Below are 16063 nucleotides of genomic sequence, written 5' to 3'. Positions count from 1 at the left end.
GTGACAGTGCATATTTTTAGCACTGATCACTGCATTTGTGTCCCTCGTCCCCAAAAAAGTGTCAAACTTGTCAGCTAGGTATCTGATTTGTCCACCGCAATATCACAGTCCTGCTATAAGTCTCTAATCGCTACATTCCAAGTAAAAAAAATACTTAAATAAAATAAAAATATCCCATCATTTGTAGACGCTAACACTTTTGCGCAAACCAATCAATATTTGCCTATTGGGATTTTTTTTTACCAAAAATATGTAGCAGAATACATATTGGTCTAAATTGATGAAGAAATTCGATTTTTTTACATTTTTTTTTACTGGATATGTTTTATAACACAAAGTTATAGTTTTTTTTTCTTTTGTTTTTTTTTTTTTTAAATCAAAATTGCCAGTCGTTCTTTGTTACTATTGCAAAAAATAAAAACACAGAGGTGATCAAATACCACCAAAAGAAAGCTTAATTTGTGGGAAAAAAAGGACATAAATTGTATCTGGGTACAGTGTCGACCAAGCAATTGTCAGTTAAAGTAACGCAGTGCCATTTGGTAAAAAATGGCCTGGTCAGGAAGGGGGGGGGGGGTAAATAATCGAAAGGTGAAGTGGGGTTCTTCAGGATCTACAGTATGGAAAGAAAAAATATCTATGTCAGCAGTTACAAATACTGTAATTAAACTCACCTGTCTGGGGATCCAGGGCTGTTTTCACCCAATCCGGCTCTTCGGGTACCCAGTGCCGCCATGTTGACTGTGGAAAGACAGCTGTTACTCCGTGCGGTTTCACAGCCAGCTCCCCACTGCCGAACTTCCACTCCGATCATCTAGGCATTTGAAGTGAAAGTAGAAGCAGGTATTAGTCAAAACTAGGCGCTGCTCCCTAAAAGAAAAAACCCTCCAATAGAGAGTGAAGTTCTGCTTTAGGTCCCTTTCACACGATTGGACCGATCGGGTCCGCTTGTCCGTTTTTCAGGCAGACACGATCAGGCCACCCATTCTCCTCTATGGGGAGGCGGATGTCAGTGGACAAGATCGGCTGAAAACAGACGGATGGCAATATGTTCACCATCCATCCAGCGGGTCTAATTGGATAAAAACTGACAGGCTGTCCATTTTCATCTGATCTCCCCATAGAGCAGAGCAGGACTCTGACATGTCCATCTCTGCACAGAGAGCGCAAACAGATCAGTCATCCGTCTGCTAAGCGGGGATCAACGGAACGATCCCCGCCGAGCAAGCAGAGTCCGTGAAAACGGATCCACCCCATCTGAATGGGGCCTAAAGCATCATTCAGCATTTTCTTTCCTGTGAGTTATGTGTCAGTAATGATTGTATAGTGAAAACACATGCAAAATGCTATTTTCATGGCTCTCATGTTTAATTGTTTGCTTTAATACTTGACTCAGAACAAGTATGCAGAAAAGGACCTCTGACTTTCCCAATCTCCATACTCATTCTTGGCCAGGAGCTCAGAAAATATTAAATCAAGAGGTTCTGCAAAACAGACAGGCAACTTATACAGATCTCAACAATGACAACCCTATGTCTCTTATAGCATGTTAAATTTAATATACAAAAACAAATAAAATATAAGCCATGTCAACCAATGGGAGCTTATCTCCCATGGATGTGAATTTAGTAAACTGAAATCTGATGGGGCGCTCTGGCATTCTGAACATCACAGCTGTTTTTGACAATGCCTTATTAAAGTGATTGTAAAGTCTCAGTTTAACCACTTCTGGACCGCATGATTTTCCCCCTTAATGACCAGGCCAGATTTTGCAACTCGGCACTGCGTTTCTTTAACAATTGCGCGGTTGTGCGACGCTGTACCTAAATAAAATTGATGTCCTTTTTTTCCCACAAATAGAGCTTTCTTTTGATGGTATTTGATCACTTGTGCGATTTTTATTTTTTGCGCTATAAACAAAAAAAAAAAAAAAAAAAAGCGACAATTCTGAAAAAAAATATATATATATTTTTCACATTCTGCTATATAACATTCCCAATTTTTTTTTCTAACATTATAGGCCAATTTGTTTTCTGCTACATATTTTTGGCAAAAGAAAGCGCAATAAGCGTATTTTGATTGGTTTGCGCAAAGGTTATTGCGTCTACTAACTATGGGAAAGATTTATGTCATTTTTATTGTTTTTTTTTTTTTTTATACTAGTAATGGCGGCAGTTTGTGATTTTTTGCAGGACTGCGACATTGCAGCAAATCGATCGGACCCCTGACTGACATTTTTGACACTTGGGGGGACCAGTGACATTACTACAGTAATCAGTGCTAAAAATATGCACTGTTACTGTAATAATGACACTGGCAGGGAAGGGGTTTACAGTGTGGGTGATCAAGGGGTTAAATGTGAGCCTAGGGGAGTGCTTCTAACTGTGGGGGGGCATGGCTTGTGGAATGACCATAGGGACCTGTGATCCTATATAGAAGGATCACAGGGGCTCTGTGATCATTCCAGGGAGAAGAATGGTCAGATGTGTTTACAACAGCTGCCCGTCCTTCTCTCTCAGCGGGGAACGATCGCGGTGTCAGGCAGCAATCGGAGCCGCCTGACCCGTGCATCGGCTTCCCCGCCCCTAGCTGCAGGCGCGTGACCGACGTAGTCCTATGTCGATTTGCCTGGGAGAGCCACACTGCCGCAGTAAATACACGGCGTTTGGTCGGCAACCGCTTAAAAAAAAATAACAAACATGTTATATGTACCTGCTCTATGCAGTTTGTTTTGCACAGAGTGGCCCCAATCTTTCTCTTCTCGGGTCCCTCTTCTGTGGTCCTGCCCCCCCCTCTTATGTTGAGTGCCCCCACAGCAAGCAGCTTACTATAGCTGTAACCCGAGCCGAGTCACAGCTCCCTGTGTCTGTTCAGTCACGGAACCGTGACCTGGCCCCGCCTCCTCTCTCTCCTTATTGGCTGACTGGCTTTAATTGACAGCAGCGGGATTAAATCTCGCTGCACTGCAGTCTCAACCAATGAGGAGGGGAGACCCAGGCAGCTGAGAAACTCCTGCAACATCGCTGGATAAAGATGGACTCAGGTATGTATTACGGGGCTGCTGCTCACAGAAGGTTCTTTTTTTTATCTTAACCGCTTGCCGACTATTTACGTCGGCAGTCAGCCCCTCACAGGCAAAGCAACTTAGTACTATGTCGCTAGCCTATGAGGGTCTCGGGAGTGAGCGCGCGCCACCGGAGGCGCGCTCCCGCTCCCGTGCGGTCACGGACCCCCCCCCGCGTGTGACCGGCGGACCCGATGTCCGCCGGGCACTCGCGATCGTCGGGTGGAGAGGGAGAAAGGCAGGCGGCTAATGTAAACAAGCCGCCTGTCATTCTCCCCTGTGTAGGAGTAGTGATCATACGGTTCTACTATGTAGGACCCATGATCACTGTTCCTACACCTCAAGCCACAGCCAATCACAGTTAGAATCACGCCCCTAGGGACACACATAACCCCTCCCTCTCAAAAAAAGTTAACCCCTTCACTGCCAGTGTAATTTTACAGTAACATTGCATATTTATAGCACTGATTACTGTAGTAATGTCACTGGTAGCCCCAAAAGTGTCAAAAATGTCAGTCAAGGATCCGATCTGTCCGCCGCAATGTCGCAGTACCGCAAAAAAAAAAATATTGCAGATCGCCCCCATTACGCGTTAAAAAAAAAAACAACAAAAATGACAAAAATCTTTCCCTTTGTTAGAAAACGCGATAACTTGCGCAAACCAATCAAAATACGCTTTTTGCGATTTTTTTTTACCAAACATATGTAGCATAAAACAAATTGGCTGAAAATGTTAAAAAATTTTGATTTTTACATTTTTTTGGGGGGAATTTCAAATTAAAAATTTTGAAAAATATTGTTATTTTTGCAAAATTGATGCTCTTTTTTTGTTTATAGCGCATGATCAAAAAAGCGCACAGGTGATCAAATACCACCAAAAGAAAGCTCTGTTTGTGGGAAGAAAAAGGACGTCAAATTCGTTTAGGTACATCGTCGCACAACCGCGCAATTGTCTGTTAAAATCACGCAGTGCTGAAACGCAAAATAGGCCCTGGTCAGGAAGGGGGTAAAATCTTCCGGGGCTTAAGTGGTTAATACATACAATGCATTAAAATAAAAAAATAAAAAAAATGTCTCCCTTTCCAATACATTTAAGAAGATTATAAAAATCTCTGAAGACGAGGCAATCTCATGTAGTATAGTAATTATGATGCCATGGTGCAACATGACTGCCCTCTGCTGGTTATCACGCATTATTGTTAAACCCAGACAAAGCTTGATAAATCCATTTAAAGGCATAATTGTTTTACATAGATTATTTACACCAGTCTCTGCCCCCCAGAAGGAACCTATAATAAATGCTGTTAAACAACACGACAATATTCACAAAAATGTTTTAACAAAATGAAAAGGGACTACTTATATCATCAGTAAAACAAATGGCATATTTAGGGCACCATCACGTCAGATCTGCCCAGTAGAAGAGCGATATAAACGGGTCAACAAGCACCAGGCAAAAAATTGGGTGGCTGTAGGAACTATTTTCAATATGCTGCCTTCATTTGAGGACTGTTTTTTTAGACAATCCTAAAAAAATTATTATTATTATTTTTTTTTTTTATTGGCAGATCTGATTGGTTGTTGATTCTTCTGTTACTTCTGCAGCATTGATTTTAAGTATGTCTAAGCATGGATTCACACTGGTGCGGCTTTAAAATAGTGCTACTTCAGTGCAACTTCAAAACCGCACATCAGTGCGATTTGCACTGCTGATTTCATTGTGGCTTGCAAATTCATTTAACAGAAATCTATGCAAGTCACAATGAAATCGGTAAAAAGTAATGCAGGAACTTTTTTTTATAATCGCTGCGACACGGGTCGCTGCGATATGAATGGTTCCATTGCTGGCAATGGGGTGCGACTTGTCATTCGATTTGGGACTGTCGAATCGCATGACAAGTCGCACCAGTGTGAAGGTATTTTTGTTATTATTCAAAACAGAGTATAAAAGAAAGGCGCTTCACATATGACAAACAATTGTTCACTGTTCAAAAAAAATCATGCTATAGTGGATGCTATCATGCAAAGTAGGTGTCCCCACATCACAAAGGGTAAGTCCCAAGTTTTAACAGTCCTCTGCAATCCTCTTACCCTGAGTTCAGACGGGAAGGTGTCACCACATAAATGAAGAGTGCAAACTCACCAAATCTTTTTTGACCCTTTTTTAGAGGAAGGTCAAACAACGCTTTGTGGGTCTAAGCCCCCCTAGGTATTCCACTTGTTCAAGCTCAATGCTTTCCTGAATGGCCTGGATATTCCATTGGCTTTCCTTCCCCCTCAAGTGTAAAAGTAAGCAGATGCCAAGAGAAAAGCTAAATAGTGTAGCATTTATTTAAAATCTGATAGCATCGCATAAAGGCAAAAAAAATAAAATAAAAATGCACTCACATTTGTATGTGCCAAAACTAGGCACCAGAGCTGCAAGATTCTGGAGAAAATGAGAATCATGATTTTTTTTTTGCTTAGAATAAAGATCACAATTCTCTCACGATTCTGAAGAACAATTTTATTTTAAAGATTTACAACCCCTGAACAGTAGGTTATCAAACAAGATGGCACTAAAATAAGACATAATACTCTTTGCTTCAATCCAATCTAAAGAAATGTAATGAAAAATAATGTAATGTGTAAAGAAATAAAAAATAGGGTCTTTTTTTTTTAGTACTTTATGATACCAATTACCAATACCTACCGCAACTTTGCTGGTTACACTTCAGCTGGTGCAAAGGATTGAAAATTTATTGTACAAATGAAATAAATGTATTTTTTTTTTTTTTTTTTTTTTTTACTTTTGCGCTTTTTTTAATGTGAAACGTGTAAATATAAGTTAAAGGTGTAAAAAATATTAATGAAAAAAGCAAAAAAAAACATTTTTTTTATATATTATTAGTTTATAAAATAGAAAAAAAAAATCTGCAGGAAACTAATAATTAAATGGAGAAAGAAAATAAGGGGTTAAACAGAGGAACAATTTAATAAAAACCTATATATATATATATATATATATATATATTTGTTTTTTTACTTGACAATGTTGCTTTAAACTTACTTCTTTTGCAGACTGAAGTTCATCCCTTTGATCTGTAAATGAATAAACAGAAGGACAGATAAGAAGATACAATGTTTCCTTTTATCCTGTCTATTTCAGCACTGAGCAATGTTGTTAATAAACATTGCTAATCTTTTAAGGATTAATCATGCAGCTCTACTAAGCATCAAAATACAGAAAACATGGTTGGAACGAGGCCAACCAGGTAGTTGCGGCCCAGATGTTACGCCAGCAAGGAACCTGAAGTGATGGCTGTAGCTCCGCCTTAATGTGTTTCGCCAGAACGCCGTTCACAGGAAACTATCTTTTGGAGTATTCTTTATTTTATTTTTTTATTTAGCTTTGGATAGTGTAGAAGGGTTTTAACCTCCTCTTTAATGTTTATTGCTGCCTAAGAACTGATTTGGGAGATTTGACTTGTGCAGATGTGCACGACAGAAAAATGTGTTTAGTTTCAGATTCATTGTTTAAGTACATCATTCATTTGTTGTGTTAGAATAATTATTTTTCAGGATTTATTTTGTATATTTGGATTCGTTTTGTATATTCGTTGTTCTGAATCAATTCGTATTTTTGGACGTTATTTTGGAAGATTGGATATATTCGTTTTAAAGTAAAACTATAGGCAAACTTTTTTTTTTTTTAGATAGAGTAAGAGAGGGTTATAACCCTTGCTGGTTTATTTTTTACCTTCACTTCCTGTTCCATAGCCAAAGGATGGGAGAAGAAATCCCTGCAAATATTGGGAATCCATTGGGGACCCCCCAGGCCACTAGAAACAGTGTCCTCATTGGAAGATTTGCCCTCTATTGCTTTTCGGAGGACAACCCAAAATTTAGATTTTCTTCTACTTTCAATGATAATGGTAAACAGGACAAATAGAGAGGGAGAATATTCTTAATGGGGACATGGACAGCAGTAAAAACTGGCAGCTGTACTAATCCCTCTCCGCTCTATTCAAAACATGTTGCCTTTAGACTGGGTTCACATGTGTGAAAATGGGATGTGGTTTTCCCTTCATCCAATTTGCATGACATGCGAGTGTGACCGGCTCTCTATGGAGCCGGTTCACACAGGTACGGGGGTGGCCACAGTGCAGATTGGGGTCCTGTGCATTTTGGGATCCTGTTCATGTGCGAGTTCAGCCAAAAATTCGGCACCTGGACTGGTGAACAGAAGCGCAGTAGACCCGATGCACGAAACCGCGGCCGCACATACAGTATGTGAACCCAGCCTTAGTTATACTTGAAGGTGTTAATTCATTATTTCAGGGGATTACTTATGCTCTCTGAGTCATCCCAGCTAGTCCAACCTACAAAGAGATAAATGTTAAATTTTGAAAGCCTAAAGGTTTAGCGCTGAGCACTGCAGGGTGTACCAACATGGCCTCCGCTACCTTCCTACAGCTGGTGTCCAGCTTGTTACAAAATGTAATATCAAAACAGCACCACAGATATCAATATACTATATTTATTTATATACACTCACTTTATTGCTAAAATGACTCTGAAATTCAAGACGTAGCTGGGTGTAGTAAGATGTCCGCTGCCCTATCAGATTACCGCTACCCGTCAGACCATGAAGTGTTTGGAAAGCATAGCGCTGTGGAACGCATTTTGGAACGCATAACGCATGCGCGGTAAGTATTTTTTGGTCAGAACGTAATTTCCCTTACACGATCTGATGGGTAGCAGTAATCTGATAGAACCACGGCGCTCACGTGACTCCTCGGCTCTCTCCTTCCGGCTGACGTCAGCGGGAGTTCTCGGCCCCTTCCCCTTTAGCTGTCAGTTGGGGAGAGAGCAGAGCCGAGGAGTCACGTGAGCACCGGGAGACACTCTGAGATAGGGTAGAAATCTGCATTTTTTTTATACAGCACAGGCACTGGGACACATATCGTTATATAACAGATGGGATGGTATTAATATAATATAGTGGCTTAACAACCACTTTCATTTTGGATTCATTCGTAATATTATGATTCGGAGATTCTAATGGATCTACCTCTATCCAACCCAAACACAATAGGTGGAAATCATCATCTTATTTCACATTTATACCTTACTGTGTTTATTGCAATATATTTTCATTTCTTTGTAGTGTACTTTTTTATAATTTTTGAAAAATATTAATGCAACAGAAAAACAAAATTAACTAAACCAATTTGGATCATTCGTTATGTCGTTATGTTATTTCGGATGCTTCATACCTTAGTAAAAAGCCCAAACTTTTGCATCATGTCATCCGAATCAAACAAGTGAATACGTTGTTTTCCTTATCATTTACAGTATTTCGGAGTCTTTGAAATTCATTACTATTGTGATTCAGACACAACAAAAAATTCTTCTGATTTTCAGGTCATAAAGAAATGCACATTTGTCTTAAGGTTCGTACACACGATAAGAAAATCTGTAGGGAAAATTCATCCGACGACCGATCTGTCGATTTTCGGATTGTTAGTATGGTGCTTTCGACGGCCGACTCCGACTTTTCGGCTGACAAAATCCTGATGTGTAGGCTATAAAATTTTTGTCGTCCGTCAAAACAACGTCCGATTTTCGTCTCATTAGTACAGATTTCGATGGAAAAAAATCTTAAGAGCAAGACTAGGCGTGCTCAGAGAGAAAGAACACATACAAAGCAATCCAACACATGACATCACTTCTGAAGTAGAATTCTGTCGTACAGGAAAATTCGTATGAAAATAACCTCTTCACTTTCCACATCAGACTAGCATGCCACAAAAAACGGTCGACAGATCGTTCGATAATCTGATCGTGTGTAAGGGACTTTAGTGACCTCTGGGAAAGGACGCGATGGAACATGCACAAAAAAGCACACAAGAAAGCGTGTGTTCATGAGTCGCTAAGTGTGGTTAGGAGTGGGAAGAAAGAAGTACAAACATCTTATTCCTCACTCCCACAGGCTTCCTCCTCTTCCTGATGACCGGTCCTCTTCACTTTACTGTGACCCAAGATAGATTGGTGTGCTGCTCAGGCTCGTTTTTCACTCTAGGGGGGCTAGTATAAATAGTTCTATGTCTGCTGCTACCGGAGTACCGGCAAGGGAATGGAGCCCGTCCCAGCTCCTGTGATCACTAGTCAGGCAGTGAAGTGAAGAGGAAAGAAGGAGAGAATCTGCACATCGTTGAGGGTGTGATAAGGAGAGAGACAACCTCAGCCTGGGCTCCCGCCAGGCCAGGCCCCAATGTGTTTCCCTCCGCCCCCCCGGAGCTTAGTCGTGGGGATCATGGGGCTAGGGTTGTCTCTCCTCATCATCACTTAACCTTGGGGACATGCGGCACCAGGGATTCTCTCCTTTCTTCTTCACTTCACTGCCTGACTGCTCACAACCCTCTGATGTCATCACCTACAACGCAGGACCAACACAGTGAGGACCCACCAACAAATCAGAGCACCTGACAATGCTGGCAGCCAGGAAAGTGGGAACGATGATAAGTATTTGCATTTCCATCCATGGAATTTAATTTCCAATTCCATCCATCCATGCAGAGAAGGAGAAGGGGAGGGATGGACACAACCAAATGGGTACTTTTAGGCTACATTACACCTGTGCGTCCCGGGGAACTGCAAAATATTGTGCAAGCTCCCGAATGTGCAAAAAATGCGTGAAAAACGTGTGCGGTGTTTGTAATGGTATTATTCCTTAATGACACCCCAAATGCGGCCAGCAGATGTGAATTTCTGTGTGTGACAAAACCTGAAACCAACGCATAAACTCTAATGACACAGACAGCAGGACCCAACCCCCCCCCCCCCCCCCCGCGTCTCTGGATTTGATTGACAGATGCGGGAGCCAATGGCTCCCACTGCTATCAATCTATCCAATGAGGACCTGAGACAGCGGCTGGAACTGCTAGGTCCATGCTCGTCGCTGGAACGTTCGGGTTCAGATAAGATAATTGGGGGGTCTGGGGGGCAGCTGCAACCAAGAAGGTTTTTTACCTTAATGCATAGAATGAGACTTTACAACTCCTTTAAGGCCCCCCTACACACTTGTGTGACTTATCCTGCGACTTGGGACCGCAAAGTCACATGACAAGTCGTATCCCATGATTTCTAATAAGTAGCATTCATATCTGTGCGACTTCAAAGTAGTCCCTGCACTACTTTGCTCCTACTCTGATGCGATTTGAGGTCCATAGACCTCAAGATTACACAGGCATTGCTTCAAGTCACATCAAAGTCGTGCGACTTTTTGGTTGTACATGTGGGAAGGGTCTTGGTGGAAAGGGTTAGGCTGGCCATACACTATACAATTCCCTTGTTCAATTTCCTTTAGATTTACAAAAACAATACAATATAAATTCAAACCTAAACACTTTCAATTTGTATGCAATCAGACAGGCCCCTGCACTACATAGTTGAAGGTAAATCTAAAGGAAATTGAACAAGGGAATTGTATAGTGTATGGCCAGCCTAACCCTTTCCACCAAGACCCCTTCCCACATGTACAACCAAAAAGTCGCCCGACTTTGATGTGACTTGAAGCAATGCCTGTGTAATCTTGAGGTCTATGGACCTCAAGTCGCATCAAAGTAGGAGCAAAGTAGTGCAGGGACTACTTTGAAGTCGCACAGATATGAATGCTACTTATTAGAAATCATGGGATACGACTTGTCATGTGACTTTGCGGTCCCAAGTCGCAGGATAAGTCACACAAGTGTGTAGGGGGGCCTTAAAGGAGTTTTAAAGTCTCATTCTATGCATTAAGGTAAAAAACCTTCTTGGTTGCAGCTGCCCCCCAGACCCCCCAATATTCTTATCTGAACCCCAACGTTCCAGCGACGAGCATGGACCTAGCAGTTCCAGCCGCTGTCTCAGGTCCTCATTGGCTCCCGCTGCTGTCAATCAAATCCAGTGACATGGGAGTGGGGGGGCGGGGCTGAGTCCTGCTGTCTGTGTCATTAGAGGCCCACACAGGTGTCCCCATGGACAGCGGCTCTCTGTGGGGGCACCCAATGAAGAGGAGGAGCCGGGAGCAGCGCCAGGGCATTCCAGAAGAGGATTGGGGCTGCTGTACAAAACCCTTGCACAGAGCAGTCCCCATTGGTCGCCTGACAAGTCGCGGTGGGTCGCCTGCCATTGATTAGCACAGGACCCGTTCTAATAGGAGCGACACAAGTCGCTCCGACTTAGAAAAAGGGTCCTGTACTACTTTGGGGCGACCTGGAGGCGACTTGCATTGACTTCAATGATATGAAGTCCATGCATGTCGCGCAGAGGTCGCGGTGCACGCTATGCACCGCGACTTCACAGGTCGCCCGGCAAGTCGTGTCGTCCCTGGGCTCTAAGTGTAACATGTTTGTTATTTAAAAAAGAAAAATAAAAAAAAAAAAAAAAACAACGAATCTTTACAATCACTTTAAGTGCCGGTTCACACTAATGTGATCACAGACATCGCATATGATTCGGAGCGCACTGCTCCTAAAATCACATGCGATGTCTGTGCGGTACTGAAGTCGCACAGGACCCTTTTTTTGGTCCGCAGCAGAATCGGATCGCATGGTGGTTCACAGTGCGATCCAATTCTGTGCCGACTTTCAGATTGCACTGCGATATGTGATCTGATCTGGGGGTGTCGTTAACTTTGAAATGACACCCCCAGCGTATCGCATATGGCAGTGTGAACTGCCTGTGCTGCGGATGCGATGCAAGAACACGCAGATATATTAGCAGTGTTCCCGCATCGCAATAGTGTCCCCGAAGCATGTCACTCAGAAAAAGAAATTGCACAAAAAAACACGTTGCCGCTATGCTGAGTGTGAATAGAGAGTTCAGCTTAAAAACACCAAATTAATGAGAGAAATGCAGAGGCAGCTGCTCTGGAAATACCTACTGCCTGGCTGTTATGCCAACCTGCTGGTGTCAGTACTGACTTGCAAAAAGCACACAGATCAGCATAGCACTCAAACAACTGGAGCAAAGGTTAGTCATGGCAGCCAGGCCGGTGGTATTGTGTGAGGTCACACTAGCATGGCATGTCTTCCTGAGCACAGGTCTCCTTAAAGTGATTTCCTGGAGGTGTGGTGACCTAGCCGCTTGCCCCTCCCTCCACGCAGACACAGGTAACCTAACTGATCATAGCACAGTGACAGGAACATCATCCCAGCGGCCGGGCTCCACCCCCAGCATGCACTGCGCCAACCAACATGGCGGCGCCCAGCGAAAGACAGCGTGCCGGTCCCATGGCTGGTTTCCCGATACCTCTGCCCGGGGGAAAGCCGGAGGAGGACGGACAGGGGACGGAGGGGAAGGGAAAGAAGCCGTGCCGAGCGTGTGTGGACTTCCGGAGCTGGATGAAGGATCAGAGGAGGCAGAGTACGACCCCTCAGGTGAGGAGGAGAAAGGGAGAGACACTCCCCTTATATACAGGAACCCCCTCACCCACCCATCACCCCCAAAGGAGGGACATTCACCTTAATATACAGACCCCCCCCCCCCCCCATATAGAGGACATTCCCTACCCATCACACCGAAGGAGGGACATTCACCTTAATATACATTATTATTATTATCATTGCGCGCTCCCTCCCGCCCCGTATGGAGTGGAAGGGCCATTGCGCCCTCCCTCCCGCCCCATATGGAGGGCCGTTGCCCCCCATATGGGGAGGGGCATTGCTCCCCCCTCCTGCCCCATATGGGGTGGGGGGGCATTGCTCCCGCCCCGTATGAAGGGGAAGGGCCATTGCGCCCTCCCTCCCGCCCCGTATGAAGGGGAAGGGCCATTGCGCCCTCCCTCCCGCCCCGTATGAAGGGGAAGAGCCATTGCGCCCTCCCTCCCGCCCCGCATGGAGGGCCATTCCGCCCCGTATGGGGGGGGGGGGTCATTGCTCCCTCCCGATAGCTAGCCATGAAAAAATGTCTAAAAAATGGTTTTTATTTTAGGAAGTCGACATTGAGAAGGAACGACCTCCGGAGTGTCCACTGGACCGGGAGGAGCTCGGCCGCAGTACCTGGTCTTTTTTGCATACAATGGCTGCCTATTACCCAGATAGACCCAGCACTAAGCAGCAAGCAGAAATGAAAAGCTTCATTAACATATTTTCCAAATTCTATCCCTGTGAGGAATGTGCAGAGGATCTAAGAGAGAGGTTTGTTGGGTTTATTTTTTTTTTTTTTATTTGGTGGATCAATTTAACCATATACAACAGAACCTTCTTCTTTTCTCATAAATATTACATTGCTGAACTCCAGGCAAATGACTATATATATATATATATATAACAGATGAAATGCATGTAAGGGATTTGTCTTCTACCCAGTCCTGAGATTCATAGGACACACACACTATACTTTGCAGAGCTTGCTATTGGGCCACTCTGTGCAGGGAAGATCAGCATCTGAACCCAGAGAAATTGAAGGCTGATAGACTAAAGGTAATATAAGGCATTACAATTACATTTAAGTAAACTTTTACCAGTATCGTGCATTATATTTAAAATGATTATATACATGAAAATAAAAAGTCTCTGCTTTTAGGACTACTTTAACCACCTCAATACCGGGCACTTAAACCCCCTTCCTTCCCAGACCAATTTTCATCTTTTAGCGCTGTTGCATTTTGAATGACAATTGCGCGGTCATGCAACATTGTACCTAAACCAAATTTATGTCATTTTTTCCCCACAAATAGAGCTTTCTTTTGGTGGTATTTGATCACTGCCAGGTTTTTTCTTTTTTGGTGCACAAATAAAAAAAGACAGAAGTTTGAAAAAAAAAAAAAAAAGTTTTTTTGTTTAGGTTATAAAATTTTGTGAATAGATACGTTTTTTCCTGCACTGATGAGCACTGATGACGCCGCACTGATTGGGTGGCACTGATTGGGTGGCACTGATTGGGTGGCACTGATTGGGTGGCACTGATATGCAGCACTGATGGCCACTGATGGGCACTGATATGTGGCACTGATAGCACTGATATGTAGCATTGGTGGGCACTGATAGGCAGCACTGATGGGGGGCACTGATAGGCAGCACTGGTGGGCAATAATGGGCACTGGTGGATGGCAATTACGGGGACTGATGGGCAGCACTGACATATGGCATTGGTGGGCAGCACTGATAGGAGGACACCACTGGCAGGCTGTTTGCCATCCCTGGTGGCCATGGTGGGCATCCCTGGTGGTCATGGGTGGGCATCCCTGGTGGCTCTAGTGGCACCCCCCCCCCAGGGCTGCACTGGTAATCAATGTTCTGATTACCAGCACAGACCCCCCCCTGTGATCAGTGAGTACTTAGAAATACTCACTGATCACCCCAGCTCCAGTATCGATCCTCCCTGACAGGATCTGTCAGGGAGAAGAAGAGATTGAAGCCGTTACAACGGCTGTATTTACATTGCATTGCAGACGGCTGTGATTGGACACCGCCGTCATGTGATCAGGAGGGCCAATCACAGGGCCCTCCTGACGCATCTTGTTGCGCTGTGTCCGAGGGACACAGGCACATCGAGATCGCGCCGCTGCGCATGCACGCGGCGCGATCTCACTCCTTCTGAAGGACGTTCCGGAACGTCCATTCAGAAAGACGAGACTCCCACCCGGCCGTATATGTACAATGGCCGGGTGGGAGGTGGTTAATATAAAAGTTTTAAATCTCCCTTCCACCCCTCATATAGCTTCATGTCTGACTCCTAGTAAAATGCACAAATATTCTACTTCTAGGTGTATTTAATTATTATATGTATGATCTAAGTAATATATATTATTACTTTCACTGTTTCACAGTATAAATGAACCCCTTATTAGTAGAGATTATCTGCACTTTTTGTACTATAAAGGGCTCATTTTAGTATTTTAAACCCCAATATGACAGATGATACAAAAAAAAAAAAAAAAAAAAAGCATGCTGCTGCTACTAGACATCTTAGGCCTGGTTCACACCTATGCGTTTTTTGGTGCTTTTTGCAGAAATGTACTACAGTTCATTTACCATGGTTTCCTATGGGACACATTCTCATCAATGCTTTTTTCAGCCGCTGCGTATTTGGAAAGGGTCAAGCGCTTTTTTCCAACACAAAACGGTGCTTTTTGTTTGCTTTTTTTTGGTTGCAATAGACTTCAATGAAGAAGCTGCAGAAAAGCATGTAATGCGATTTTTTTTTTTTTTTTTTTTTTTTTTTTTTTACCCCTGCATAGAGATATTTAAGAATAAATTGCCATTTTTTTTTTTTTAACTTTTTACATGTTACCTAAATTACACACACCACTTTTTTTTTAAGGTTATTAGACTAATTGATCAAAACAATATTTGGCCAACTAATTGATAATGAAAATAATCATTAGTTGCAGCCCTATTCCCTTCTATGCACTTCACCTGCGTATTTAGCTGTTTGTCTGAAGTTAAGCTTTATCCAAGCTAAACAATGACCCGTGTGAATTTCCCATTTCCAGGCTGACTAGCACTCAACCTGATACAAGCAGCAGACATAACCTGTCCCAGTGGATGTGTATTCTTCATAATGATGTAAATAGGAAGCTGGGCAAGGAAGAATTTGACTGTTCCAAGGTGGATGAGAGGTGGCGTGATGGTTGGAAGGATGGATCCTGCGACTGATTGAACATTCCTTGTCTGGATCTTCAGAACCGTTAATACCTTTTCAACAGATACCAGTACATAGCCATATCTTATTTTTGCTTTAGTTCTTCAGTTGTGATCTTTCTGCTATTCCAGAATGTATTTTTTGCCAACAGCTGACTAGTTTTGATGTTTTTTTACAAAGTAACCATTTGTAGTTAACAAAATGAACACTGCGCTATGAGGAAAGCTGCCAGCACTTGAAATGACATAACGCGCTTCCAAAACAAATAGAACAGAATAGTGCAGCGCTAATCACTGAAAATATAATAGATGTGGCAATAAAAAAAAATCACAAAAAGGCCGTATATGAATGGTCAAATCCAGGGGTAAACAGTAGATAACACCAATG

General features: G+C 43.1%; 1 protein-coding gene across 1 annotated transcript; it reads left to right on the top strand.

The window, feature by feature from the left end:
* The first annotated feature begins 12267 nt into the window (after positions 1–12267).
* GFER (growth factor, augmenter of liver regeneration) lies at positions 12268–15844 on the top strand. Its single transcript, XM_082262475.1, has 3 exons — positions 12268–12468; positions 13022–13227; positions 15528–15844. The coding sequence occupies exons 1-3, from the start codon at positions 12286–12288 to the stop codon at positions 15688–15690; spliced, it is 552 nt and encodes a 183-aa protein (XP_082118601.1). The 5' UTR covers positions 12268–12285; the 3' UTR covers positions 15691–15844.
* The last annotated feature ends 219 nt before the right edge of the window (positions 15845–16063 follow it).

Source organism: Pelophylax lessonae, assembly GCF_965119305.1.
Source record: "Pelophylax lessonae genome assembly, chromosome: 6".
NCBI lineage: Eukaryota > Metazoa > Chordata > Amphibia > Anura > Ranidae > Pelophylax > Pelophylax lessonae.
This window is presented reverse-complemented; position numbering and strand designations above follow the sequence as displayed.

Excerpts from the sequence above, each read along its gene's own strand:
- GFER (XM_082262475.1), top strand. The coding sequence starts at position 12,286 with ATGGCGGCGCCCAGCGAAAGACAGCGTGCCGGTCCCATGGCTGGTTTC. Across the intron at positions 12,469-13,021 it reads GGCAGAGTACGACCCCTCAG|GAAGTCGACATTGAGAAGGA; the intron begins GTGAGGAGGAGA and ends TTTTTATTTTAG. Across the intron at positions 13,228-15,527 it reads GCAGAGGATCTAAGAGAGAG|GCTGACTAGCACTCAACCTG; the intron begins GTTTGTTGGGTT and ends TCCCATTTCCAG.